Raw genomic sequence first — 27919 nt, 5'->3', positions numbered from 1 at the left:
CTATTGCTTCAAGTTGAGTGCTTGTTGGTTGTGACCTTCCCAGCAAAATGAGCTGTTGGCTTGGATGCGGAAGGAAGCATTCTGAAAGATATTGTCTCTGACGAGACAAAACCTTTAAAATCTATGGACTCCTATATACATTAGTGGTTACCTTCGTTTAATAATACAATTGCAAGCTACAATACCTTAATTCATTTTCAGATCCCCTGATCTGAAGTTTGTAGCCTGATCCAATTTTCTAAATGATCTCTTGTTTGAGCATCACTCCCAGTAATATAGGCTGGATGTGAGTTCTTTATCTATCAAGGTTAAATTATTTAAAGACTAACACACCAGAGACAAAAACCACATTGTTAAAAACACACACAAAAAGTGCAGGTTTTGGATGTGTTTTTTGCTGTTTTTCCCCTATTATTTGAATTAGTGAAAAATGCTGCAAAAATCTGTTACGTTATGTGCTGTTAGCCGGAGTATTACCACAGCAGCGCGTGTTACTTCATATAAGCAGCAGAATCCAACGTAAGGCAAACTGTGTTTAATATATGCAGCTTGAACTGGAACAAAATAAGAAAGCTTTGACAGTAACTACCAATATAATCTAGTCCATGTAACACATGTCTCTCTGTGAAGGAAACAGCAGCAGACTGATGCAATCAGTGAGTGTCCTCTGACCTTTTTTTTTTTTTACAAACTTTAACAATCACAGCATAGCTGACAAATGAACACTCATAGACATTCAATGCAGACTACAACAGGAATGGAGTTGTTGCATTTAAACTTATTCCAACATGTGCACACATTGCATTTTTGTTGTGATTTTCGGTGAGGATTTGTGGTATAAAATACACAGCGTTTTAGAGTACCAGCAAAGAAAATGAGATTCCCCCAGAGCCCTAAGCGGAGGAAGCAACATGACGGGAGAGAGGCAAACCCATAACACACACCTGCAGTTTTGTTTTGCTTAGCCAGGGTCGGGAAAAAAGTATTTTGGTGCCCTAGGCAGATGAAGCCAATGGCGCCCCACTCCCATCCCAAAGCCAAGGAATGGCTCAGAAACTAAGGGAACAGGACCACTAATGCATATCCCCCTTTCAACCTCCGATGAGTTAGGTATCTATTAGTGATGAGCGAATATACTCGTTACTCGAGATTTCTCGAGCACGCTCGGGGGTCCTCCGAGTATTTATGACTGCTCGGAGATTTAGTTTTCATCGCCTCAGCTGAATGATTTACATCTGTTAGCCAACTTGATTACATGTGGGGATTCCCTAGCAACCAGGCAACCCCCACATGTACTTATGCTGGCTAACACATGTAAATCATTCAGCTGCGGCGATGAAAACTAAATCTCCGAGCACTAAAAAATACTCGGAGGACTCCCGAGCGTTCACGGGAAATCTCAAGTAACGAGTATATTCACTCATCACAAGTATCTATCTATCTATCTATCTATCTATCTATCTATCTATCTATCTATCTATCTATCTATCTATCTTTCTGTCCAAAAAATCAGAGGCAGCACACCATTATGGATAAAGTTTTGAAGGTGTTCAAGTTTTAATAGCCCATCATGGCGACGTTTCAGCTCATAAAGAGCCTTTCTCAAGCTTGAGAAAGGCTCTTTATGAGCTGAAACATCGCCATGATGGGCTATTAAAACTTGATCACCTTCAAAACTTTATCCATAATGGTGTGCTGCCTCTTATTTTTTGGACTGATAGAATAAAGTTTGGTACATGCCGGAGGGGCTTTGCACCCTAAATTTGTTTTTCTGTGCTGCTCTTCAGAAATGCATAATTTTGTTACAATTTTAAAAAAGAGGACATCTTTATTTGGTGCTAGTTTTTATGGACTTCACATGGGTGTGTTGTTCACAGTGTTCTCTGAGGTGTCTTTAGCCTGTTTTGCATTATTACTCTCTGAACCACGACCCCTTGGTAAAGATCATAAAAATTAGCAATTTAATTCTAAATGTCGTTTTTTTTTTTGTTTTTTTTTTAAAAGACTGAGGGACTCAGCGCCAATAAAATAAAAGCAAAACCTGGTCACTTTTGACCTGCTCATCAAGCCAAAATGACTGGCCGCCATTTTGATAAATTCACATGAGGTGAAGCGCAAAACATTTGGATTCTGATTAATCCAACTTTTTTGTAATACCTGAGGCAAATTAAATTCACCTCAAACAAACTTGCTATTCTCTACTGACCACAACATGTTGTAATAACTTTCTCCTCTATATCAAAGTAGTATTTCTTTCTAAGGAAATAATTGTTAGGAATCACAAATGAAGCCTAATGCATCTCCATTATATTTGTTGGGAAATGTGATAAACTGTCTGTAAGCGTAAAGCCAATGTAAAACCGGAGTATTCATACATTGTTGACCTATTCACCTAAATTAGAAAGCAGCACTGGCCAAAGTATAACTCTATGTCTCTAATTTGTTTTTTTTTTTGTATGGTGACAATTGGCGCACAGAAAAATAGTTGTGAAAGGGGCCAGAGACTGTAATTGGTAAGTGTGCTATCCCTTATAAAAACAGATAGCACACGTGCAGTACATGAAATGCTAATCTGTGAATGATCCCGTAGTATTATAAATGGTTTGCCCAAAGGGGTTAGTGGGGCATTCGCCGCAAATGATAAGTACTAGAGGAATTTCTAATACACCATTTATCTTGGACTGGATCCTTCAATGCAGTGTTAGTTAGGTCAGTGATTTGATTAATTGCCCTATAGAAGGTATAGCTATGACCCTTAATTGCCTAAATATTTATTAGAAGCAAAGGATTTATTGCACTGTAGGAATTCTCCATTGCCTGATTTCTAGGGAGGTATAATATTATTACCGGACTCTATACAGTGGGTACGGAAAGTATTCAGACCCCTTTACATTTTTCACTCTTTGTTTCATTGCAGCCATTTGTTAAATTTTAAAAAAATCTCATTAATGTACACTCTGCACCCCATCTTGACTGAAAAAAACAGATATGTAGTAAGTTTTGCAAATTTATTAAAAAACTGAAATATCACATGGTCATAAGTATTCAGACCCTTTGCTCAGTATTGAGTAGAAGCACCCTTTTGAGCTAGTATAGCCATGAGTCTTCTTGGGAATGAAGAGGTTTTCATCCAGGATATCTAGAATTATCACCAAAAAGATCTATCTTCGTCTCATCAGACCAGAGAATCTAATTTCTCATAGTCTGGGAGTCCTTCATGTGTTTTTTTTTAGCAAACTTTATGTGGGCTTTCATATGTCTGGCACTGAGGAGAGGCTTCCATCGGGCCACTCTGCCATAAGGTCTTGACTGGTGGAGGGCTGTAGTGATATTTGACTTTGTGGAACTTTCTCCCATCTCCATACTGCATTTCTGGAGCTCAGCCACAGTGATCTTGGGTTTCTTTTTTACCTCTCTCACCAAGGCTCTTCTACCACAATTGCTCAGTTTGGCATGATCGGCCAGGTCTAGGAAGACTTCTGGTGGTCCAAAACTTCTTCCATTTAAGGACTATGGAGGCCACTGTGCTCTTAGGAACCTTGAGTACTGCAGAAATTCTGTTGTAACCCTGGCCAGACCTGTCCCTTGCCACAATTCTGTCTCTGAGCTCCTTGGCCAGTTCTTTGACCTCATGATTCTTATTTAGTCTGACATGCACTGTGAGCTGTGAGGTCTTACATAGACAGGTGTGTGCCTTTCCAAATCAAGTCCTATCAGTTTAAACACAGCTGGACTCCAATGAAGGAGTAGAATCATCTCAATGAGGATGACAAGGAAATAGACAGAATGTAACTTAAATATGACTTAAATATGAGTGTGTGATCAAAGGGTCTGAATACTTATGACCATGTGATATTTCAGTTTTTCTTTTCATTAAATTTGCAGAAATTTCTACATTTCTGTTTTTTCAGTCAAGATTGGGTGCAGAGTGTACATTAATGTGAATAAATTAACTTTTTTTGAATTTACTAAATGGCTGCAATGAAACAAAGAGTGAAAAAGGGGTCTGAATACTTTCCATACCCATTGTATATGTCAATACTATAAAAAAGAGATATACATATGCATCAAATCATACTTAATAGGCAACAAGTCTCCAAAGCATCCAACAAAAAATGAACATATATATATTTCTTTATAGGTTGCCCTTCTCAGGATGAGCATTTTTCGCTAATATTTACAGTGGCAGCTTTCATGAACAGCGCCATGACTTTTGCAGGTGGTTATGTGTTTGATCGATTTGGAACGGCGGTGACGAGGTTTATTGCCATGTAAGTGAGAACTCAATGACTTGATTTACTCATAGATGAACCTAGACAGAAACAAAAAAGTCTGTGCCTGCAGTCTTGGCTTCACAGATTATAAATTGCAAATGTGAGAACATCCTGGGCTAATTTTGGCCTCTAGGATGAAGCAGATTTTTTTGCCTTTGGCTCCTCAAATTCCTAGAGACATCTATCTATCTATCTATCTATCATCTATCTATCTATCTATCTATCTATCTATCTATCTAGCTATCTATTGTGAGTCAGTGAGGAGGATCATATGCGTGGGTCGATATGTATCCCCCCAGAATGCGGACAGAATCCTATTAAGAATGCTGGAGTGACTTGTGATCACAGCAGGACACCTGTGAGTCACAAAGCAAAATAAAAGAAAGAGTGGATTGGGTTTAAATAGTGACTCTGTCAGATTTTTAGGAAAACTCGTTAAGGGCTTTTATTTTTAGAAGGTTTTGCAGGTTTGGTAGTATACGTCACCATACTTGGATGACATCATCATCTTTAGTACTGAATGGCATACCCACTTGTCCCGGGTACAAGCGGTAGTGAATTCGCTCAAAGCCGCGGGCTTGACAGCGAATCCCAAGAAATGTGCGATAGGGCTCGAGGAAGCCCGATACTTAGGATACGTGATCGGCCATGGTGTTATCAAACCCTAAATAAATAAAATCGAGTCCATACAGAGCTGCCCCTGACCTGTTACTGCCAAACAGGTGAGAGCATTTCTCGGCATCGTTGGGTATTACCGGAGGTTTCTACCTAATTTTTCTGGGAGAACAACACTCCTAATCGATCTCCTAAAGGGAAAAAAATCAGTTATGGTGCGGTGGAACCCTCAAGTGGAGGAAGCATACCAGTCTATGAAGGTGGCGCTGTGCGGACAGCCCATTCTTGTCAGCCCCAACTTCAACAGAGACTTCATCATGCAGATGGACTCCTCTAACCATGGCCTGGAGCAGTCCTGTTGCAGGAGGTGAACGGAGAGGAACATCCAGTCACTTACCTAAGTAGGAAACTCATCCCATCCGAGAAAAATTATAGCGTGTATTATTTGCTCGGTCGACCATTTTGCTTGTTGACAGATCATTCACCCCTGGTCTGGATGAGAAATGCCAAGGAGAGGAATGCTCGGGACAGCAGTTGGTTCCTGTCTCTGCAAAATTTTAATTTCACTGTGGAACATGGTGCAAGGAAGGCACAAGGGAATGTGGATGCCCTGTCCAGGGCACCCTGTATGGTGACAAGTGTTCAACCCCACAAGTTTAAACAGAGGGGGGTATATGTGAGGCAGTGAGGGGGATCATATGCAAGAGTTGATATGTATCCCTCAGAATGCGGACGGAGTCGTATTAAACCTGCTGGAGTGCCTTGTGTTAACAACAGGACACCTGTGAGTCACAAGGCAAAATAAAAGAAAGAATGGATTGGGTCCAAGTAGTGACTGACTGAGTCATATTTTTAGGAAAATCCATTAAGGGCTTTTATTTTTAGAGGGATTTGCAGGTTTGGTAGTGGGGTGATTCCCTCTCTCCATTCCGGGCTTTGGAAGTGGCCCTATGGCCATGATTCCATTTAAATCTGTCAGTTTTGCCTTGGGTGTGTTAGCTTGGAGTTTGCAAGCTGCAGAACAGGAGTCTCTGTGCAACTTGCAACTTAGGACTGTGTGAAGCTAACACAGAGCCAGGGACTTCCAGGCAGCTGACGCACCCAAAAGACACAGCCGTGCCATTGTCCAAGGCAACGGGTTTTGAGTTCTGGACTGTGTTTACAAAAACTCGGCTGCGATCTGGAGGACAGTTTTTGGACATTAAAAGACATTTACTTTGAACTTTTCTGTTGTTCCTGCCTATCTGCTGCACTGCACCAACCCCGCTGCACTACACTATCTATCTATCTATCTATCTATCTATCTATCTATCTATCTACCCATCCATCTACCTACATCCATCTCTCCATTCCTGCTTGTTACCATTACTGCACATGCTCCATTTCTCCTCTCATTACCCAATAGCATTAGTCTTGTCACTGTCAGATGATTACACGGCGTTAGCGGGGAATCTACTGAAGGTGGACCAACAATCCAGCCACAGAAAAAATAGCATGGTGGCACTAATACAGATAAAAATGCAACGCACATGCAAAAGCGCACATTATTTATAATGGATGTATATAGAAAATATATTTCTTATCACAGACTTTATTGAGTTTAAGGATCTCTTGACAGACAATCATAGTGATCGCATGTACCGTAATTCTTTTGGTGCTTCAATGCTAAAATAACAATAGGATGACATTTATTAAGACCCTCTAATACTATATATGTATATTGTTCTCTTATATTATTCCATTTGTTTTTAATTTAAAATTCCTATATAATGCTCTTCTTCTCTAGTTGTCTATATACAACAGCAACCCTTCTTATTGCCCTCTCCACAGAAGGTAGGTCTATGAAAATAACTTCAAAGTCATAAGATTTTAGCAAAATTCTGCTGCATTGTTTTTCACGCCCTATTGTCAAAGGTGCAATTTTTTCTAAAAAATCAACCGTTCTTTACTCACCCTCCTCGGGTCCGCCGCTGCGACTTCACATAGACAGTGTTGCAGCCAGTCCGTAAGCTCAGCTCAGATTTGATTGCCTGCAGTGCTGTCATCGTGACATCAGAACTGCAGACAACAGCGGGAGCAGCAGCGGAGAATCAGCGCTTGACCTCAGGAGGGTGAGTAAAGCACAGTTTGTTTTTCTTTCAAACTGCTGCCAGAAGGCATAAGTGTTCTGAAACCGATTCTTGCTGCCCAAATCAGAGCCTGTTTGCAGCAAGGTATGTTTTTCTCTGAAATGCTACATGTTTCATGGAAAACTCAGTTTGAATATCTGGCCGGGGGACCATAGGTAGAGAAAGGACTAGGAGAGAAAAACAAGGAGGACAGGGCTGCGGAACCAATTAAAAAATGTTAAAACATAACGTTTTTCTGTGCAATTAGAAACGTGGTGAAAATGAATAAAAAGATAAAAAAATAGTTACGATTCATAATCTTGCGCATTTCGAGTTGGCAACCCTTATTCAAAGCATAGCGTCCAGCGAAGGTGAGCAGATCACCATTTTTTCGCCCTCCTTAGAGATGGGACTAGTCCGTCGCTGCCCTCAGCCTGCTTTTTGCTGCTTCACTTTAGTTGATTGACAGGTCTCTCCAATGTTTGTGCTTAGCAAGAGACCTATCAATCAACTAGAGTGGTGCTGGGACAAGCTGGCCAGGCGCAGCACCGGATTACCCTCCACTCTCCCGATGGTCCTTCTGGCTTCTCCCTTCACCTCTCTAGTTGACTGATAGGTCTCTCGCTAAGTACACACATGGGAGAGACCCATCAATGACCCAGAATGATGTGGCAGCTCTTCAAACTCATTTTCTCTGATACACCAGATCATTTCAGAAAAAATATACCTGGCTGCAGTCCTGCCACCAGACTCTGATTTATGCAACTCATGGTTTTGACAGGTTCCCTTGAAAGTGCTTGGGCTGCAACGCAAACATCTGTAACATGGTTAGTTATTAGTGATGAGCGAGTGTGCTTGTTACTCGAGTTTCTCCGAGCATGCTCGGGTGGTCTCTGAGTATTTTGGCGTGCTCAGAGATTTAGTTTGTGTGACGCAGCTGCTAGACAGCTTGAATACATGTGGGGATTGCCTGTTTGTTAGGGAATCCCCACAATTTTTCAAGCTGTCTAGCAGCCACAAATCATGCAGCTGCATCACACAAACTATATCTCCGAGCACGCAGAAATACTCAGAGACCACCCGAGCATGCTCGGAGAAACTCAAATAACGAGCACACTCGCTCATCACTAGTAGTGATCATTTACTATTTATATACTGTTGTGTTTTTATGGGGCCGAGGGGCTTCAGGGCACCCCTCTCACAGCCATAGCTACTCCGCTCATTGAGTCATGTTGAATAATTTTATTATAATGTCAACAAAATTACTTATTTTCTCTCATTTCCCCATTTGCTTCCTTTCTAAGTTGGATAAAAATAATCTGTCTGCCACAATGAAGCACGAGATTTAGTCACACAATCCACTAAAGGAACAGTATGCCCGGAATATAAATTGCTGTGAGGAAAACAGTTATTACCAAAGTTGAATGTACTGTAAAAAATTACACCTTGGGCAGTAACATAGAAAATGACATTTTATGTTGATAAATGTAAAGTAATTCCCCTTGGTCTCAGTAACACTATTACTAGGCATCAGAATCATGGACAGACTTATAGCCTTCAGCTGATCAGGGTCCCGGGAGAAAGAGGGGTCCACAAAGCTCTAATGGTTTGTAGCTGGAAGAACTGCAGTTGGGGCCTGGTAGTATGCGAAAGTAGTAGTATGCGGAAGTAGTAGTATGCGGAAGCATCTGTTTGGAGCTCCATAATCCCTTCATACAATCAGTGGAAAATTGCTGGTGGAAGAATTCACTCTTCTACAGTACTAGTCAATTTCTCTTCAGCCATGTATGTTTAGATGCGGAACTTTGTGAAAGGGCAACATAGGATGGGTGTCCGGAATAGGACAGCAAAACACCAAGACTGATGCTCCGTAGTCCCCCATTGTAACAACACATGGTCATGGCAGTAATTTGCTGTCCGCCACCATTATTTTACTGCAGGTGTCACATAATTATATGGTATATCATCATTGGCACAATATAAATAGAGAATGGATGAGGGGCCACAGTGATACTGGTGCTGGAGCAGCAGGTGATTTACAGGGAGCTTGTCTGCTCCAAAATATGTATCAAAGTAAGCAAAGGTACTTGTAAGACATCTTACACTAGGAAGAGTTGTATTTTTCATTTAAAGACTTGCTGTTTAGTTTTGGAGAAAATCATCCTCACGTTCATCTGCAAATGAGGTGTTTAGGGCATCGAGGGCAAGGCCTGTGTTGTGCGGACCACCCTTTCTCCCACAGTGTAGGAGGGAGCCTTTGGGAGAAAGGGTGACATCACCCCTCCAGCTATCACCCCACTTGCCACCGCTACAGGGCAAGCGGGAAGAGCGAGGCTAAGTGCCAGAATTGGTGCATCTTAGAGATGAATCTTTTCTGGGATGGCTGAGAGCTGATGTTTTTAGCCTGGGGAGAGAGGCCAGTATCCATGGCCACTTCCTAGGTTATTAATATCAGCCTGCAGCTGTCTGCATAGCCTTTGCTGGTTATTAAATATAGGGGGACCCTGCATCATTTTTTTAAGGTCCCCCATTTTAATAGCCTGTAAAGGCTAATTATACAGCTGTGAGCTGATATTAATAAACTGGGAAGCTCCATGGGTATTACCCCCTTCCCAGTCTTTAAACGTCTGCCCTCAGCCGTCGGCTTTCCCTCTGCTGGTTATGAAAATTACGCGGGAACCCATGCCATTTTTTCTGAAAAATAATCTTTTATTAATTAAATACATGTCCAGTAATTTGCACACACACTGTACTAATTGGATTTGTCACTGACATGTATATATCTACCTATTCTATTTGTATTTAATCCGTCTCTTCTATCCTGTCGGCTCCTGTGATTTTACAGAACATGGCAGATGAATTACTGTGGTGCCTATCTATGTATCTATGTAATATAAATACATATATAGTGTGTCACTGACATATATATATATATATATATATATATATATATATATATATATATATATATGTATTCTATGTGTATATAACTATTCTATCTATTCTAACCTGTCAGTGTGATTATACTGTATGCGGCACATGAATTGCCGGCTTTTCAAAGGACACCGCTGCGTAAAAATCGGACAGCACTCGCATTTTTTTTTCTCGCACCCATAGGCTTGCATTTGCTAGTCTCGGCTGAGTCTCGGTGACTCGGTTTTACACGCATGCTAAATACGCCAAATAAAATAAACAGTGATGTGAGCTGCCCAATAGATTAACACGGGGCCGAGTGCTATGCAATATCTTCTCGCATAGCACTTGTCTGTATTCTACGGTAGTGTGACTCGATCCTAAGGGATCATGCAGCTCTGCTTACTGCAGCATTGATTGACAGTTCTGAACTATTCTGTAAACTGTGCAAGAAAGGGAGCTCTGGACCATGTAGCTCCACAGTGCTCCTCACTTGAATATGAGCATAAAAAATGTTTTCTCCAAAACTATTAACTTGATACAAATGGTTTTCCAAATTCAGAACAAAACACCACATTTAATGATTATTGCAAGTCTCAGAATTCTTCACTCCTACATAACAAGTGTCTTTGGTACCTAGCAGAGCAGCTTTGGTTGTTATGACCTGCTGAAAATGTGATACATAGCTGGACACCACAGCAATGACCTTCAGGTCACTAATATTTTTGAGTTTGAATGCTGTAAATCCACCTCCTTCATTTCCCATCAAGGATTGTTCTCATACCCCAGGTCACAAACTAAAGAAATATCAGCGAGATGTGGAAGATTATGATTCTAATAAGACATATAGGTGGCAACTGAAAGGAATCAAGGTTAATCAAAAAAGTAGGAGAAGAACACAATTAGACATTTCTAATACATCGGAAATGGAAAGCAATGCATCTACCAGTGATGTTGAAGGGACAAGAAATTTCCAACTTAGGGGCAATTCCCTATTGTGACCTGCGGTATCAGAACAATTAACCACGGCAGCTCATTGGCCCCTTAGTATTATAAATACATCACCCTACTCGGTATAGTCACACCTCCGGAAGAAGCAGATGGGTGAAACACACGTCGGGGTGCGGGGGGGTGACCCATGGACTACGGCCTTTTATAGCCTCCATCTATCGGTATCCACTTATAGGTCATTTCTATTGTACCTTATATTTTATATATTGGAATGTGAGGATATTGTTTACATTGGCGGTCACACTTAGGTGGGCTTTAGTACATTGATATATACATATATGTCACACATGGGCAGATAATTGGTAGTGATGCTGCGAGCACTTAGTGAGCTGGGATTCTTCCCTATGTGGGTTTCATAATTTTGCATTCCTTGTATTTTGTCCCACTTTTTTGATTGTGACCTGCTTTAATTATTTTCATATTGTGCCCTATTTTTGTCCGTTTTCTGTTGGGTTATTTCCCCAGGGGTATGTTTTTGTGTATTATTGATGTAGCCTTTTCAGTACTGTTTTGATTTGTTTCTAATAAAATTAATTTGTATTTTACTTATGGTTGGCTTCATTAAGGTGGTGGTTATATAAACTGTCTCCTTTGGTTTGTGATTATACGTGGGAATTAATTCTACCTTTGGACGATTGTTTGAATAATTGTATACTGTATGGATGACAATGGGGTGTTCATTATACTGTTTGCAGGACTATGAGGTGTACATTATACGATATGTAATTTATGGATGACTATGGAGTGTACATTATACTGCATGGAGGATTATGTGATATACATCATACTGTATGGAGGACTATAAGATGTGCATTATACTATATTGATGACTATGAGGAAAATATTATACTATATGGAGGAGTATGAGTGTGCATTATACTATATGGAAGACTTTGGGGTGTGCATTATACTGTAAGGAGGATTATGGGTTGCACTACACTGTATTGAGGATTATGGGGTGCATTATACTTTATAGAGGACTATGGGGTATGCATTATACTATATTGTGGACTCTGGGGTGCATTATACCACATGGAGGACTATGGGGTGCATTATATTATATGGAGTACTAGGGGGTTCATTATACTATATGGAGGACTATGGGGTGGATTATACTATGTGGAGGACTATAGGAGGCGCATTATATTATATGGAAGACTATGGGGTGCATTATACTATATGGAGGACTATGGGGTCATTATACTATATGGAGGTCTATGGGGCCAATTATACTATATAGAGGGCAATGTGTGGACTCTTATATTTGGAGGGCTACATGGAGGCTATTATAATATTTGGGGGTCATTATACTATATGGGGGCTATGTGGGAGCTTTTATACCTTATGGAGGGCTATGTGGGAGCATTATACTGTATGCAAGCAATGATACAATGTGAAAGTTTGTGTGGAGAGGAAGACAGAGGTATCACTCATGCACTGCTGATATGCAAAAATCGGTAAAATTAAAACATTTATTTAGACAGGTTTAAAAGTTCTACGCGTTTAAAGGTCATGCAGGACCTCATCATCAGGACATGAGTGATACCTCCGTCTTCCTCTCTGCAGCTATGGTTGTCCCCTTGACCTGTATCTGTGCAGCAGATGTTTTATATGTTAGTTATGTGTTGCCATTCAGCAACCTAGCAAGGTGAGTGTATCTCCCCTTTCCCTGATGCCCTGATGCGCTTTTTTCCCAGTTTTCTTCCTTCCGTAAGGTTTATGTGGAGCCTATCATACTGTGGAGGGCTGTGTGGTAGCCATAACACTGTTTGTAGGGTTGTGTGGATGCCAATGATACTGTTTGAAGGGCTGTATGGTGTCCATTATACTATATCTCTGTATGTATGTGCTCCATACATGCATGTGTCGGTATGTATGTGCACCACCCATGCATGTGTCTGTATGTATGTGCTCACTGTATGCATGTGTCTGTATGTAGTTGCTCTGTATACATGTATCTGTATGTATGTACGTGCCTGTATGTATGTGCTGTGTATACATGTATTTGTACGTATGTACTCTGTGTGTGTTTAGCATCCACATTTATAAACACCGGTAGCACAGATGGGAGTCCATAGGTGTAAACATCAGCAATCGCCCAATGAATGAGCAAAATGCTTTCTATTGTTTATGCCAGAACAAAAATAATTTTTCTCAGCAGCACATCGCTCAGTGCAAGCTGCAGATGTGTTGCTGATAACATTACATGTATGTGGACAGATTGATCTATTAGTGATCGTTCTGTCCCCATCATTCTTCCTCAGCCAGTGGAAAGAGGATGGGAAACAAGCACCAAAGGACTTTAGAATTGTCGACCGTGCTCGTTTAATGGCCTGAACTCAGCCCATGTAAATGCTAAGTACCGTATATACTCGAGTATAAGCCGACCCGAGTATAAGCCGATCCCCCTAATTTTGCCACAAAAAATTGGGAAAACTTATTGACTCGAGTATAAGCCTAGGGTGGAAAATGTAGCAGCTACCGGTAAATGTCAAAAATAAAAATAGATACCAATAAAAGTAAAATTAATTGAGACATCAGTAGGTTAAGTGTTTTTGAATATCCATATTGAATCAGGAGCCCCATATATTGCTCCATACAGTTCATGATGGGCCCCATAAGATGCTCCATACAAAATACGCCCCATATAATGCTCCATATTAAAATATGCCCCATATAATGCTGCACAAAGGTTAATAATGGCCCCATAAGATGCTCCATAGAAACATTTGCCCCATACAATGCTGCATAAAGGTTGATGGCCCCATATGATGCTCCACACATTATGGCCCAATAAGATGCTCCACACATTATGGCCCAATAAGATGCTCCACACATTATGGCCCAATAAGATGCTCCACACATTATGGCCCCATGAGATGCTCCACACATTATGGCCCCATGAGATGCTCCATACATTATGGCCCCATAAGATGCTCCATACATTATGGCTCCATAAGATGCTCAAAACATTATTCCCCATAAGATGCTCCACACATTATGGCCCCATAAGATGCTCCACACATTATGGCCCCATGAGATGCTCCATACATTGTGGCCCCATACAATGCTCCATACATTGTGGCCCCATAAGATGCTCCACACATTTGCCCCATTTGCTGTTGCTGCGATTAAAATAAAAAAAATCACATACTCACCTCTCTTCGCTCAGGCCCCCGGCACTTGCGATAGTCACCTTCCACGTTCCACCGCTGTGTGCTGCTCTGTCTTCCATCCTCTGCACTGACTGTTCAGGCAGAGGGCGGCGCACACTAATCGCGTCATCGCGCCCTCTGACCTGAACAGTCACAGCCAGAGGACGGAAGACAGCAGCGCGCAGCGGTGGAATGAGGAAGGTGACTATCACGCAATGCTTACCTCCCCCGATATACTCACCTACTCCCGGCGCGGTCCCTGGCAGCGTCTCACTGTCAGATGGGCTCCGGGAGCCGGCGGCATCTTCCTGTGTTCAGCGGTCACTAACCGCTCATTACAGTAATGAATATGCGTGCATATTTATTACTTTAATGAGCGGTACCACGTGACCACTGAACACAGAAAGAGCTGCCCGGAGACCATGGGACATGCAGGGACCACGCCAGGAACAGGTGAGTATGTCACCGCGCCGCTCCCCCACCGACTCCCCCCCGCCCGCTGACAATGACTCGAGTATAAGCCGAGAGGGTCACTTTCAGCCCAAAAAAGTGGGCTGAAAATCTCGGCTTATACTCGAGTATATACGGTAAATGTTTCTGTGTGATGTTGCAATATGTTAGCATAGGGAGCTCCACTTTAAACTTTTATGCGCGGCCCCACTTTGTCTGAACCCAGCGCTGGTTGTGTAGTCAGTGTTTCTATAACTTGTGAATTCTGCTTCCATTTGTATCTCTAGATCAGGGGTGGGCAATTAATTTTCCCGAGGCCACATGAATGACCGTAACTGTTGTGGAGGGCCGAACTAATAGGCTGAAATTAATTCTGCTCAATACTGATATATTAATTCTAATTATTTATGTAAATATTAACGGTATCATTTACTATTGAGCAGAATAAAGGGTGCTGACATACCCTATATACCGTATGGGTCCACACACAGTCCCCTATATATAGTGTTAGCTCCCACATAGCCCTCTCTGTATACAGTATGAGCCCCAACATAGCCCCTATATACACAATATGATCCCCCACATAGATTCTCTATATACACACCATAAACCCCACATAACCTCTCTATATACGATATGCATCCTCATATAGTCTCCTATATACCGCATAAGCCCCCACATAGCCACTCTATATACAGTATGAGCCCCCCACAATCTCCAATATACAGTATGAGCCCCCCACATAGCCCCTATATACAGCATGAGTCCCTCACACAGACCCATATGTACAGCATGAGCCCCCACATAGCCTCTAATATATAGTATAAGCACCCAGCATAGGCTCCTATATATAGTATGAGCCCCACATAGCCTCCTAAATACAGTATAAGCCCCCTACATAGTCTCCAATATACAGTATGAGCCACATATAGCCTCCTTATACACAGAGTGAGCCCCACATAGCTTCCATAAGTTACAGTGTGAGCCTCTAATAGCCTCCTATATACAATGTGATCCCCACGTAGTCTTCATATATACAGTATAAGACCCACATATCCTCTGTATATACAGTATGAGCCCCACATAGCCTTCATATATACAGTGTGAGCTCCACATAGTCTAATATATAGTGTGAGCCCCACATATCCTCCATATATACATTGTGAACCCCACATAGCCTACATATATACAGTGTGAGCCCCACATATTATTATTTATTATTGTAGTGCCATTTATTCCATGGCGCTTTACATGTGAGGAGGGGTATACATAATAAAAGACAAGTACAATAATCTTAATCAATACAAGTCACAACTGGTACATAAGGAGAGAGGACCCTGCCCACGAGGGCTCACAATCTACAAGGGATGGGTGAGGATACAGTAGGCGAGGGTAGAGCTGGTCATGCAGCGGTTTGGTCTATCGGTGGTTACTGCAGCTTGTAGGCTTGTTGGAAGAGGTAGGTCTTCAGGTTCTTTTTGAAGGTTTCCATGGTAGGCGAGAGTCTGATGTGTTGGGTTAGAGAGTTCCAGAGTATGAGGGATCCGCGGGAGAAATCTTATATGCGATTGTGGGAAGAGGAGATAAGAGGAGAGTAGAGAAGGAGATCTTGTGAGGATCGGAGGTTGGATGCAGGTAAGTACTGGGAGACGAGGACACAGATGTATGGAGGAGACAGGTTGTGGATGGCTGAAAACCTACAAAGATGTCCTCAAGGCCAAAAGGGGACATGACCCCTAAGCCATAACATATAAACCAATCAAAAAGGAATGGAATGGATCAATGAATACTATATGAGTGATAATAATATTCATAAACTCACTGTGCTACCATATACAAAATTCATACCAGATAGGGGTTAATTAGCTAAATACAAAAATACTTTATTTAAAAAAATATTATATAAGTATATAAATTCATACAGACAAAGTGCAGGGTCAGACAAGAAATAACAGCTAAGACTCAATGTGGATAGATGGTAAAAAACCACATTGGTAAAAAACATATACGTCCTGAAGCTACGCCTACAATATATCATACAATAGAGTAGATGTTACTATAATTGACATGCAAAATATCGGGAAAATAAATGAACTTAATGGCCGATCAGTGAATCCTCAGAGCATCTAAGTCACTAATAGATATAAGCATAAATGAATAAGTCCCAGGTATAAGGATAATAATGGACCTATGTCAATAGTGATTCTAAGTTTATTCCTTGAGACATGGTGATAAAAGAATGCAGGCGTGCTGGCAGGACAGGGGAAAGCCTCGACGCGCGTTTCACCGCCTTGGCTTCGTCAGGAGGCGTGGTTAGCTAAGAGGGGCTGCGAGTATTTATGCCAGATTAGGAGGGACCCTCAGCGAATCGGAGCGCTAACCCATCATGATGCATCCGCTCTGGCGCCATGGACGATGGGAAGGAGGATGTACGTTATCACTAACCATCTCCATGGTAGCACGTCCAGCCAGCGATGCCGCCAGAGCGGCACAGCGCATGCGTGGGGCGCGTCTGCGTCTGAAGGGATTTATTGAAAACAGGAATGAATGTCTTCTAACTGGAATGCCTGTAGCGCCGGTGCACCCAGCCGTGGCAGAGAAGGGTATGCCGTGAGTAAGGAATAAGTTATATGATGTTGCTGCCATGTATAAAGAAGCCTTCAGCGTCATAGCCAGTACATAAAATATGACAGGACAAAGGAGAATTTTTAATGTAAATGGATTACATTAGGTTTGTTTTGTCTTAGATTAAAACGTTAAATCTGAGTACACTTCCCCAATAAAGTAAATGGCTGTCTATCAGTAAAAGCAGACATAGCTGTGACAGGCATGGGTTACAAGAAAAAAGAAAAGAAAAAGAAGAAAAGAAACATATGCCAGTTTATGAACATAAACTCAAATAACAATGTGTACAAGAGAATAGTAGACATGTTCCATATCTATTAAAAAGAATATTGTATTGTCATATACAGTCGGAACATAATAGCGCCCAAATCATAAGAGCATAATAATATCAAAAATATTTTGTCATCTGACATTAGGATACCATAGACCGATAGGTCCATGGGGCCGGATAGAAAGATAAATGTTCCAATTGGATAGACAGAAACAGTTATAAACAGTTTTAGGCATACAGTTCAACAACACGACATTATAAAGATATTATCAATAGTCAAAAAATCAAAAGTCCAGGAGTTTCTTTCTGTTATGGCAGATTAGAATAGCATCCATAATGGGGTTCCCTCTGATGGTTAGACAAAAAGCAGAATTTGCAGGGAGAAAATTCCATGGAAAATCGACATCTAAATAAAATAAGAAAAAATATTAAACACAAAATAGACGTGACCAACATAAAAATTAAAAAACTTTGCAGCCCTGAAGATTAAAAAAGAATATTCAAGATATTCAGAGAAAAGACTTGAAACTGATGGCTTCATTAAAGCCTTTTGGTGAAAACGTGTCTAATGTTACCATCCATCGTGTTTCTTTTTGGAGCAATTTTTGTTTTAGGTTCCCGCCTTGGATCCCCATATAGATGTAATCGATACCACACACTGCAAAACCTTTTGGATTGCTGTTGTGGGTTTCGAAGAAGTGTTTAGGGATCATTTTAAGTAGGTGTGGTTCGGGGCAGTTAACTGAGTTTTTTATATCCCTAACATGCTCCTGCACACGGATTTTCAAGGGCCTTGTCGTCATACTAATGTAAATGCGATCACAAGGGCAGCGAGCATGATATATCACTGCCTCCGTGTTGCAGGTGATATGATGCACAATTTTAAAGACTTTATCTCCAACTGAGTTTGGTTGTGGATGGCTTTGTATGTCATGGTTAGGGTTTTGAACTGGAGTTGTTGGGTAATGGGGAGCCAGTGCAGGGATTGACAGAGGGGAGAGGCTGGGGAATAGCAGGGGGACAGGTAGATTAGTCGGGCAGCAGATTTTAGAATAGATTTGAGGGGTGCGAGAGTGTTAGAGGGGAGGCCACAGAGCAGGAGGTTGCAGTAGTCAAGGCGGGAGATGATGAGGGCATGGACTAGGGTTTTTGCAGATTCTTGGTTGAGGAATGTATGGATCTGTGAAATATTTTTGAGTTGGAGTTGGCAGGAAGTAGAAAGGGCTTGGATATGTGGTTTGAAGGAGAGATCAGTGTCAAGGATTACCCCGAGGCAGCGAGCTTGTGGGACTGGGGAGAGTGGGCAGCCATTTACTTTAATGGATAGGTCTGTTGGGGGAGTCAAGTGAGATGGGGGAAAGATGATGAATTCTGTTTTGTCCATATTTTGTCCATATTATGTTTTAGAAATCTAGCGGAGAAGAAGGATGAAATAGCAGACAGACATTGTGGGATTCTGGTTAGTAGGGTGATGATATCTGGTCCAGAGATGTAGATCTGTGTATCGTCGGCATAGAGATGATACTGAAAACCATGGGACTCTATGAGCTGTCCAAGGCCAAAGGTATAGATGGAGAAGAGCAGAGGCCCTAGGACTGAACCTTGCAGGACTCCGACAGATAGGGGGCGAGGTGAGGAGGTGGTGTGAGAGTGGGAGACGCTGAATGTCCGGGCTGTTAGGTATGATGAAATCCAAGATAGAGCCAAGTCAGTGATGCCAAGAGATGAGAGGGTCTGTAATAGTAGGGAATGGTCCACTGTGTCAAAGGCAGAGGAGAGGTCTAGGAGGAGGAGGACAGAGTAGTGCCGCTTGGCTTTGGCAGTTAATAGGTCATTGGTGACTTTAGTTAGGGCAGTTTCAGTGGAGTGATGTGGCCCAAAGATAGACTGAAAATGGTCAAAGAGGGAGGACAGTTCAAAATGGATGTGTTGTTCCAGTAGTTTTGAGGCATAGGGGAGAGGTGATATGGGGCGATAGCTAGATGCAGAGGATGGGTCAAGAGAGGGCTTTTTGAGGATAGGTGTGATTGAGGCATGTTTAGAGCTTGAGGGGAAAACATATCTCCCATATATACAGTGTGAGCCCCACATATCCTCCATATATACAGTGTGAGCCCCACATAGCCTCCATATATGCAGTGTGAGTCCCACATAGCCTCCATATATATAGTGTGAGCCCCACATATCCTCCATATATACAGTGTGAGTCCCACTTAGTCTCCTATATACATGCCACATGAAAAAACCCAACAACACATACTCACCTCGCTCCCTGGTGCTCTGCTCCTGTCTCCTATGCACTGAGTCTCAGAAGCAGGGTGATGAAATGATGTTATCGTGCCTGCTTTCTCACGCTCTGATTGGTTGAAGATGGAGTTAGCAGCCCCCTCCTCCAATTTATGCACCGCTGTCTGCATCCTGATACAGCATAAGCTGGTCATAAAGTTGCTCTACTAAGTACTAAAGACATGTCATCAAGGCTGAAAAATTCTGAGACTGCAGTAGTCAAAGAACCTATATAAAAAGATGTATACTTTTATTGGTACATGAAATTACAGATAAAAGATTAAAACAAGTGAGACACACAGGAGAGTGCGGCAGACACAGCAGGAAGAGACATGATGCATTATGAATAAATACATGTTATTCAAGTGAGGTGTCAATAATAATAAAGTCACAGTGATATTTAGCATGAACACATCATATACAGCAGTGTTCCCCAACTCCAGTCCTCAAGAGCCACCAACAGGTCATGTTTTCAGGATTTCCTTAGTATTGCACAGGTGATCATTCCATTACCTGGAAAGGCAAGAATCCCATCACCTGTGCAATACTAGGGAAATCCTGAATACATGATGACCTGTTGGTGGCTCTTGAGGACAGGAGTTGGGGAGCACTGACATACAGTAAGAGGTAGATACCAGTATCGCCGGATAGTAGAAGACAAGTAGCTGCTGTAAAATAAATTTTAGGGCGTAAAATAAATGCTAACAACCTGTGATCCAAATACTGCAGGGCCTCATCTTCACTTTGAATTATTTTGAGATTTTATCCATATACAACATTTTCTATTTATTTATTTTATTAGATACCGCTGTGCTTCTATTTCCTGCTCTAACTTTTCTGGCAATTGGTGGCATTCTCTTGATTTTGACTAATATGCAGGTCAGTATGCTTATACATTGGAAATTGGATAAAACTGTATTATGTTATTCAAGGGGTTGTCAGGCCTTAGGGTGCCAACAATACTTTGAAAGTTGAAGTGGTGCTGAACATGAAACGTGCTATATGGATACCACTATATTCCCCTTGTACAGTATGATTGCCTGTAACCAGTGTCAGACTGGGGTATTAAGAGCCCACCAGTAACCAACTTCAGGGCCCCACTTTTCAGCTACATGCAAATGTGACATTTTCCTCAATCACAAATTTATATAACCATAAACTGGGTAGATTGTTAGATGAATAAGATGCTGCCTTTGTCTGTACATAGTGATTCAAGTTTATAGTGCCAAGTACTACTCATGTAAGATGATGGTGGCCAACTGTTGCACAAGGGCCCACCGGAGAATTCTCCTGTTCTCCTGTGAGCCAGTCCAAGCCTGGCTGTAACCATTCTGTTTATGCATATACCTAATAATGAAGTAATTGCCACTGTATTCCCCATGTATGATTGGCAGTAATCATTCTGTTTATCGATACTCCTGATAATGTAGTAAACATGCTCGTTATACAAACTGTTGACAACCAGCTCCACTTTGCACAGGGTAAGATTTGCACACATTAGTCATGATCATAGATTTTTCGCTGCATACTATAATTCCGTGCATGTCTGTAACTGTATAGTAAGTTTTACAGCTCTCTTCTGTTTGTAAAGGTTGGAAATTTGTTTGGATCTCAACGCTCTACAATAATAACACTATACAATGGGGCTTTTGACTCATCTTCTGTTATTTTTCTAGTTGTGAAGGTAAGAAATATAACCATGAAAAATGATTTAGAGCTTTTTATCATATTTATTTACAGTTCTGATTTTATTGAGATAATCCCACAAATTGAACCTCAAGAGGGGCATTGTTTATGCAAACTCCGATTAAAGTAGGGCGCTCTTTGTCTTATTGGAGTCTTTTATGGTGTTCTTGGCGTGGGGGGTGTAGGTATCCCAATTCGGGACAATAAAATGTTGAAAACAATCAGTATTCAGTAATATATGGCTCTTATTGAACTGAGCAGTCTTCTAGTAGCCCCAATTGGCAGCTTAAATTTGATACTCTGTAGGGTTTGTACTGTACCTTCTCAACTGGTTATTTTATTGTTTCAAAACATATCAAATAAACAAAATAGTCTTGATAAATAGATATCCCACTGTGCTTATTCCTGGCCCATCATGGTAACTGACTACAAACAAGTAGTCTGTAGTCTGACTCAAGCGCAGTACTCCATTTGTTCTATATTTCCTTCTAGTCTACTAAGTGAAGATAAGGAAATTGCTTTGTCGCTTCTGACAGAAATCATGGCGCAGTCCCAAATTCATCATATGCTATATGAGAAAAGTTAAATATTAGCTTTTCATACCAGGACATAATAAAACCAACACCTGGTCCCTTAGAAGATCTTAAAATGGATTAATAAAAGCTCAGAAGAACAACGACTCTGGCAACTCATAATTGTTACGTTTTTTTTCAAATTGTACAGTCATGATGTTGATCATTTAACATGCTGAGGCCTTTAGAGTCTGGACTGTAGCTCTTTAATTTTTTGCAATTTCTTTGAGCATTGCATTTGACCATGGTGTCCATTTCTGGGATGCCCATTCCTAGGAAAATTGTCAAACTACCTTCAGTGTTTTCCACTTGTGAATAATCTTTCTCACTTTAGAATGATGGACCCCAAATTGTTTGGATATAGCCTTATAACCCTTCCCAGAATGATAGTCAGAAGCAATGTCTTCCTTAAGCTCATTGCTGATGTCTGTACTGCTTGGCATTTCGGCAACACATGTCTTAATGCTCCAGACCAGCAAACTGCCAATATTATGGAGATGGTGGTTCTTGCTGATTAGAGATCACATTAATAAATTTGAGCGGAATTGAATTTTACTTGAATTTTACATAAATCTGCATTTGCCAAAATGCATTTTTTTTTTGTAAATCGCTTGTACACGATTTTACCAAAATGGTGTCTGCTGACCATACACTTCATTATTTACTGGGGTCTGGAAAGACCCCAGCGCACAATAGGGGACACTAAATTAGCAGAGAATAAGTTTCTTGTGAATCTAATTTCCCGTGAAAAACACGAGCAGGAGGATTCGAATGTTGCCTGATCCGCTCATCTCTATTGCTGATTGACCAAGGCCATTTGATTGGCAGCACATGACCTCCTATATTTTCTATGGAAGCTGTAAAGGTGTACTTATGTAAGGGTGTCGACAGCATTGCAGGTACCTGTGTGTCAGGTCCGGAACTAGAGAGGCTGCATCCCCTGTTTACGGGGGGAAGCTTTTGTGAGGCAGACCTTCCCCTGGTGCCTGGGGGAAGCCCTGGGGAGGCAGACCATCCTGCTGACCGAGAGGGCAGAGAAAGAGAAGGAAAAATTGTGCGCAGAGGGGAAGTTTGGTGCGAACAGAGGGCAGCGAGCAGAGAGGTGATAGGCAATCTCTGAATCCCCTTCCCTCACCTCAGAGTATCGGCGCTGCGACATGCAACATTGAGCAGAGCCGTGCACATAGAGCAGAGCCATGCACACCAAGCAGACGACAAGGACAGGGATCGCTGCGCTGAGGGGAGCTGTGTATCCAGCAGCAGCCAGGGAGAAGAATGGTCTGTCCGGGAAGTGCCAGCGTCGTCCTGTCCAGCGTCCACCACCTCCCGCCACCAGCAGTGGGGACTAGAGAGGGAGAGGAACAGGCAGTGTGTGTCCGGTGACTACCAGAGAGAAGCTGTGTGGTAGTGGTTGTCGGCACTTGAGTCTTGGTCCGAACAGGCAGCGTGCAGCATAAAGAGGAAAGTGCAGGGTGCCCAGTAGCGACCAGAGAACAAGATGCCTTATGCTCCATGTCCGTGAGTTCAGTACACGTGCCACATAAGAGTTACCACATACGGGACTGACACTTGCGCCCTTACTTCGCCAGTGTATATCATACAGAGCTTCGTTGGGCTCGTACAGGACTGTGGCCCGTACCCTTTGGAGCCACTGTAGCGTATGGACTATGCTCAGTGGAAGGTACCGAGGACCGACCGCTGCAGCCAGAAGACGGAACATCGTTACTACAGGACCTTTCCGGAAAAGACATCGCGCCAGCCGTTGCCAGCACCATTGAGTTCTCAGCAGGAGTTACAATTTGCGGAACTCCTGTCATAAGTGCTTTACAACAACTGCCATCATCTGAACCGTCCTTCTTCTACTTACCATATCCTTTGCCATCTAATCTGTTTAATTCCCTGGTTGACCCTTCACCTCCCAACATCCTTTCCCATTTTTACTGTTTAACCCTTTACTTTCCTGCGTGGAGTATTCCCCTGTTAAATAAAACTGTTAACCCTTGCTCTGCCTCCTGTCTGTCACTGCATCCCGCAACCTGCTTACCCTTACATTTTCACACACTGTTTCTGCATTATGTCCTAGTTTTTGTTAAATAAATCAGACATATACACTCACCGGCCACTTTATTAGGTACACCATGCTAGTAACGGGTTGGACCCCCTTTTGCCTTCAGAACTGCCTCAATTCTTCGTGGCATAGATTCAACAAGGTGCTGGAAGCATTCCTCAGAGATTTTGGTCCATATTGACATGATGGCATCACACAGTTGCCGCAGATTTGTCGGCTGCACATCCCAAAGATGCTCCATACAAGGCAGGATGGATCCATGCTTTCATGTTGTTTACGCCAAATTCTGACCCTACCATCCGAATGTCGCAGCAGAAATCGAGACTCATCAGACCAAGCAACGTTTTTCCAATCTTCTACTGTCCAATTACGATGAGCTTGTACAAATTGTAGCCTCAGTTTCCTGTTCTTAGCTGAAAGGAGTGGTACCCGGTGTGGTCTTCTGCTGCTGTAGCCCATCTGCCTCAAAGTTCGACGCACTGTGCGTTCAGAGATGCTCTTAGGCCTACCTTGGTTGTAACGGGTGGCGATTTGAGTCACTGTTGTCTTTCTATCAGCTCGAACCAGTCTGCCCATTCTCCTCTGACCTCTGGCATCAACAAGGCATTTCCGCCCACAGAACTGCCGCTCACTGGATTTTTTTTCTTTTTCGGACCATTCTCTGTAAACCCTAGAGATGGTTGTGCGTGAAAATCCCAGTAGATCAGCAGTTTCTGAAATACTCAGACCAGCCCTTCTAGCACCAACAACCATGCCACGTTCAAAGGCACTCAAATCACCTTTCTTCCCCATACTGATGCTCGGTTTGAACTGCAGGAGATTGTCTTGACCATGTCTACATGCCTAAATGCACTGAGTTGCCGCCATGTGATTGGCTGATTAGAAATTAAGTGTTAACAAGAAGTTGGACAGGTGTACCTAATAAAGTGGCCAGTGAGTGTATACTATAAAGACTATGGAACTCCAGGTATAAGAGGGAATCTGACTGCGGCGTCAGACTTCCATGGGGTAGTTTGTCATGTAATATGGAAACACATAGGTGAGCTGCATAGATATAACAATAGTGAATAACAAGATTGCATCAGAATTAAGATTGGGTGCACTGGATCACTAGAAATTAGCATATATCTGAAGCACTTAATTATCAAATATATTAAAAGTGAAATTGTGTTTCTAATTATTGTGAATAAATTATTACAGGTATCTATCATTTGGGCTGGAGGCATTCAGTATATTTATTTCCAGTGATGCTCATATGCTCTCATTTAGGACACCAATGACTGCTGTATATACCTAAACTGTTTAATCTTCTTAGGTCCTTTATCAAAATGGAATTTCACTGCAAGATTTGTTTCTGTTCATATCTGGCTGTAGTATTTGTCACATTTTAAGGACAATGTTCTTAATGCCAAAGACTCACATCCCTTTCCCTGTTCCAGAAGAATACAGATATGGGTATGTATATTATTGTAGTTTCTATAGGCTGTGGTTTTATTTTATATGTACACCCGAATCACAAAAATATGACTTTCTTTACATTAGTATTTTACCCTTTCATCAGTATTTATTTTACCTTTCTCAATATGATATTGTAGTGTTTCACAGGTAAGCACCATGTTAGTGCGTACTTGGACTTGTGAACTTGCAAACATAACACTTCTTTGCTGAAGCAAATTTTTGTACCATCAAAAACACAGTCCAAGTAATGTTTCACTGAAGGAGAGACCATCAAGGGTTGTCTCGATGCATGGAGTTACTCATAACTTTGCTACTAAGGCACGATATTCACTGCCGTAGAATACGGGTGACTGCTATGTGAGAAAACATTGCATAGCACTCGGACCAGTGTTAATCTATGGGGCAGCTCACATCAACTTTTTTTTCTCAGCCGTATTCAATGTGCGTGTAAAATCGCAGCGTGCTGCGATTGTCAGCAAGACTCGGCCGAGACTCACCAACGCAAGCCTATGGGTGAGAGAAAAAAATCGCACAGCACTTCGGACCATGCGAGTGCTGTCTGCTTTTTACACATCAGTGTCCTTTGAAAAGCCGGCAATTCATCTGCCGCATACAGTAAAATTACAGAGTGGCAGGTTAGAATAGAATAGATATATACACATAGAATACATAGATACAGTGCCTTGCGAAAGTATTCGGCTCCCTGGAACTTTTCAACCTTTTCCCACAATTTTCTTAACCAGCAGAGGGAAAGCCGATGGCTGGGGGCCGAAGTTGATGACACTCGCATTACACTCGTGTTCCTTATTGCAGGAAGTAGGGAAGAAAATGATTGTGGAGTAGAAGTCACTTAGCACTGTTTCCGTCCAAAGATGCACCAAGAAGCCAGTAATTCAAGAGTGCCCTTGTTCAGCCTTATCTCTCCTGACTTTAGAAAAGTTTACTCCTTTGTGAAGACAATGAGGGTATGTGCACACGTCCGGATTTCTTGCAGAAATTTCCTGAAGAAAACCGGAAATTTTCAGCAAGAAATCCGCAATTTTTTTTTTGCGTTTTTTTTCCATTTTTTTTCGTGGTTTTTTTAGCATTCTGCAAGCGTAATTAGCTTGCAGAATGCTAAAGTTTTCCAAGCGATCTGTAGCATCGCTTGGAAAACTGACTGACAGGTTGGTCACACTTGTCAAACATACTGTTTGACAAATGTGACCAACTTTTTACTATAGATGCAGCTTATGCAGCATCTATAGTAAAAGATAGAATGTTTAAAAATAATAAAAAAAATAAAAAAAATGGTTATACTCACCCAGACATCTCATCAGCGGCGTCCGTTCCTCTTCCTATAGCTGGTGTGTGCGCGCAGGACCTTCCATGACGTCGCGGTCATGTGAGCGGTCACGTGAGCGGTCACATGACCGCTCACGACCAATCACAAGACAGTGACGTCATCAGCAGGTCCTTCACCGCACAGCAGCTATAGGAACCGAAGCGGCAGCATGCAGCGGTGAGGCGGGAAGACATCGAGGGTGAGTATAGGACTATTTTTTATTTTAATTCTTTTTTTTTTACCAATTATATGGTGCCCAGTGCGTGGAGGAGAGTCTCCTCTCCTCCACCCTGGGTACCAACCGCACATAATCTGCTTACTTCCCGCATGGTGTGCACAGCCCCGTGCGGTGAGTAAGCAGATCAATGGACTCCTAGGTGTGTGGAATCCCCGCAATTCCGCATTTTTAATGAACATGTTGCTTTTTTTTCCGCGATGCGATTTTTTCGCGGAAAAAATCGAAACATTTGCACAAAAAATGCGGAATACACTGTAAATAATAGGAGGCATATGTTAGCGTTTTTTTCGCGTTTTTATCATGTTTTTATAGCGAAAAAACGCAAAAAAACCGCTAAAAATCCTGAACGTGTGCACATGGCCTAAGCATTTGGGTCCCTTTAACTGGGAAAGATTTACACACCTGTAGTATGCAAACACAATGCACTTTGGCCAGCTGCCTTGGATAATATGAAAGTCACAGCCAATTATACTGTATAACCTCCTTCATATTTTTAAATGGTCCAATGTATTCTTCATAGATTAAGCTGTGGAAAACTCAATCCAAAAACATGCAAATCTCTACACTTTTCATCTGGAAGAAATGATGGAGAGAGATATCAGGAGAAGATAAATACTACTATAAAGTGTCTTGAAAAACATGGTAAGTGTTATCAATTTAACAACCAATTAACCATAAAAAGGTTAATGTTATCACCAACTACTGGTGCAGGTTTAAAGGTTTCCCGAGGATTCCTAATAGATCCATTTTCACAGATCTAGTAAAAAGCACATCAGTTTATTGGAATTTGGTACGGCTTGGGCTAATTTGATTACATTTATCCCATAATTAGACAACTGAACAAATATTACGCAGAGAACATCAC

General features: G+C 41.8%; 1 protein-coding gene across 3 annotated transcripts in view; it reads left to right on the top strand.

Moving 5' to 3' along the window:
• The window catches only part of SLC43A3 (solute carrier family 43 member 3), a 75629-nt gene that overhangs the window by 17573 nt on the left and 30137 nt on the right, over positions 1-27919 (top strand). For 2 of the 3 annotated variants that reach the window (XM_077251177.1, XM_077251176.1), the window contains exons 4-9: positions 4142-4271; positions 6676-6722; positions 20511-20587; positions 21300-21392; positions 25350-25489; positions 27575-27696. In XM_077251177.1, the coding sequence (XP_077107292.1) occupies positions 4142-4271; positions 6676-6722; positions 20511-20587; positions 21300-21392; positions 25350-25489; positions 27575-27696 (609 nt within the window). Of the gene's footprint in view, positions 1-2490; positions 2514-4141; positions 4272-6675; positions 6723-20510; positions 20588-21299; positions 21393-25349; positions 25490-27574; positions 27697-27919 lie in introns of those variants that run through there. The other variant, XM_077251178.1, reaches the window with a different exon arrangement.

This window comes from Ranitomeya variabilis, chromosome 4 (assembly GCF_051348905.1).
Source record: "Ranitomeya variabilis isolate aRanVar5 chromosome 4, aRanVar5.hap1, whole genome shotgun sequence".
In the NCBI taxonomy this organism is placed as follows: Eukaryota; Metazoa; Chordata; class Amphibia; order Anura; family Dendrobatidae; genus Ranitomeya; species Ranitomeya variabilis.
The sequence above is the reverse complement of the archived record's forward strand: the minus strand, read 5'-3'. Positions and strand labels throughout refer to the sequence as shown.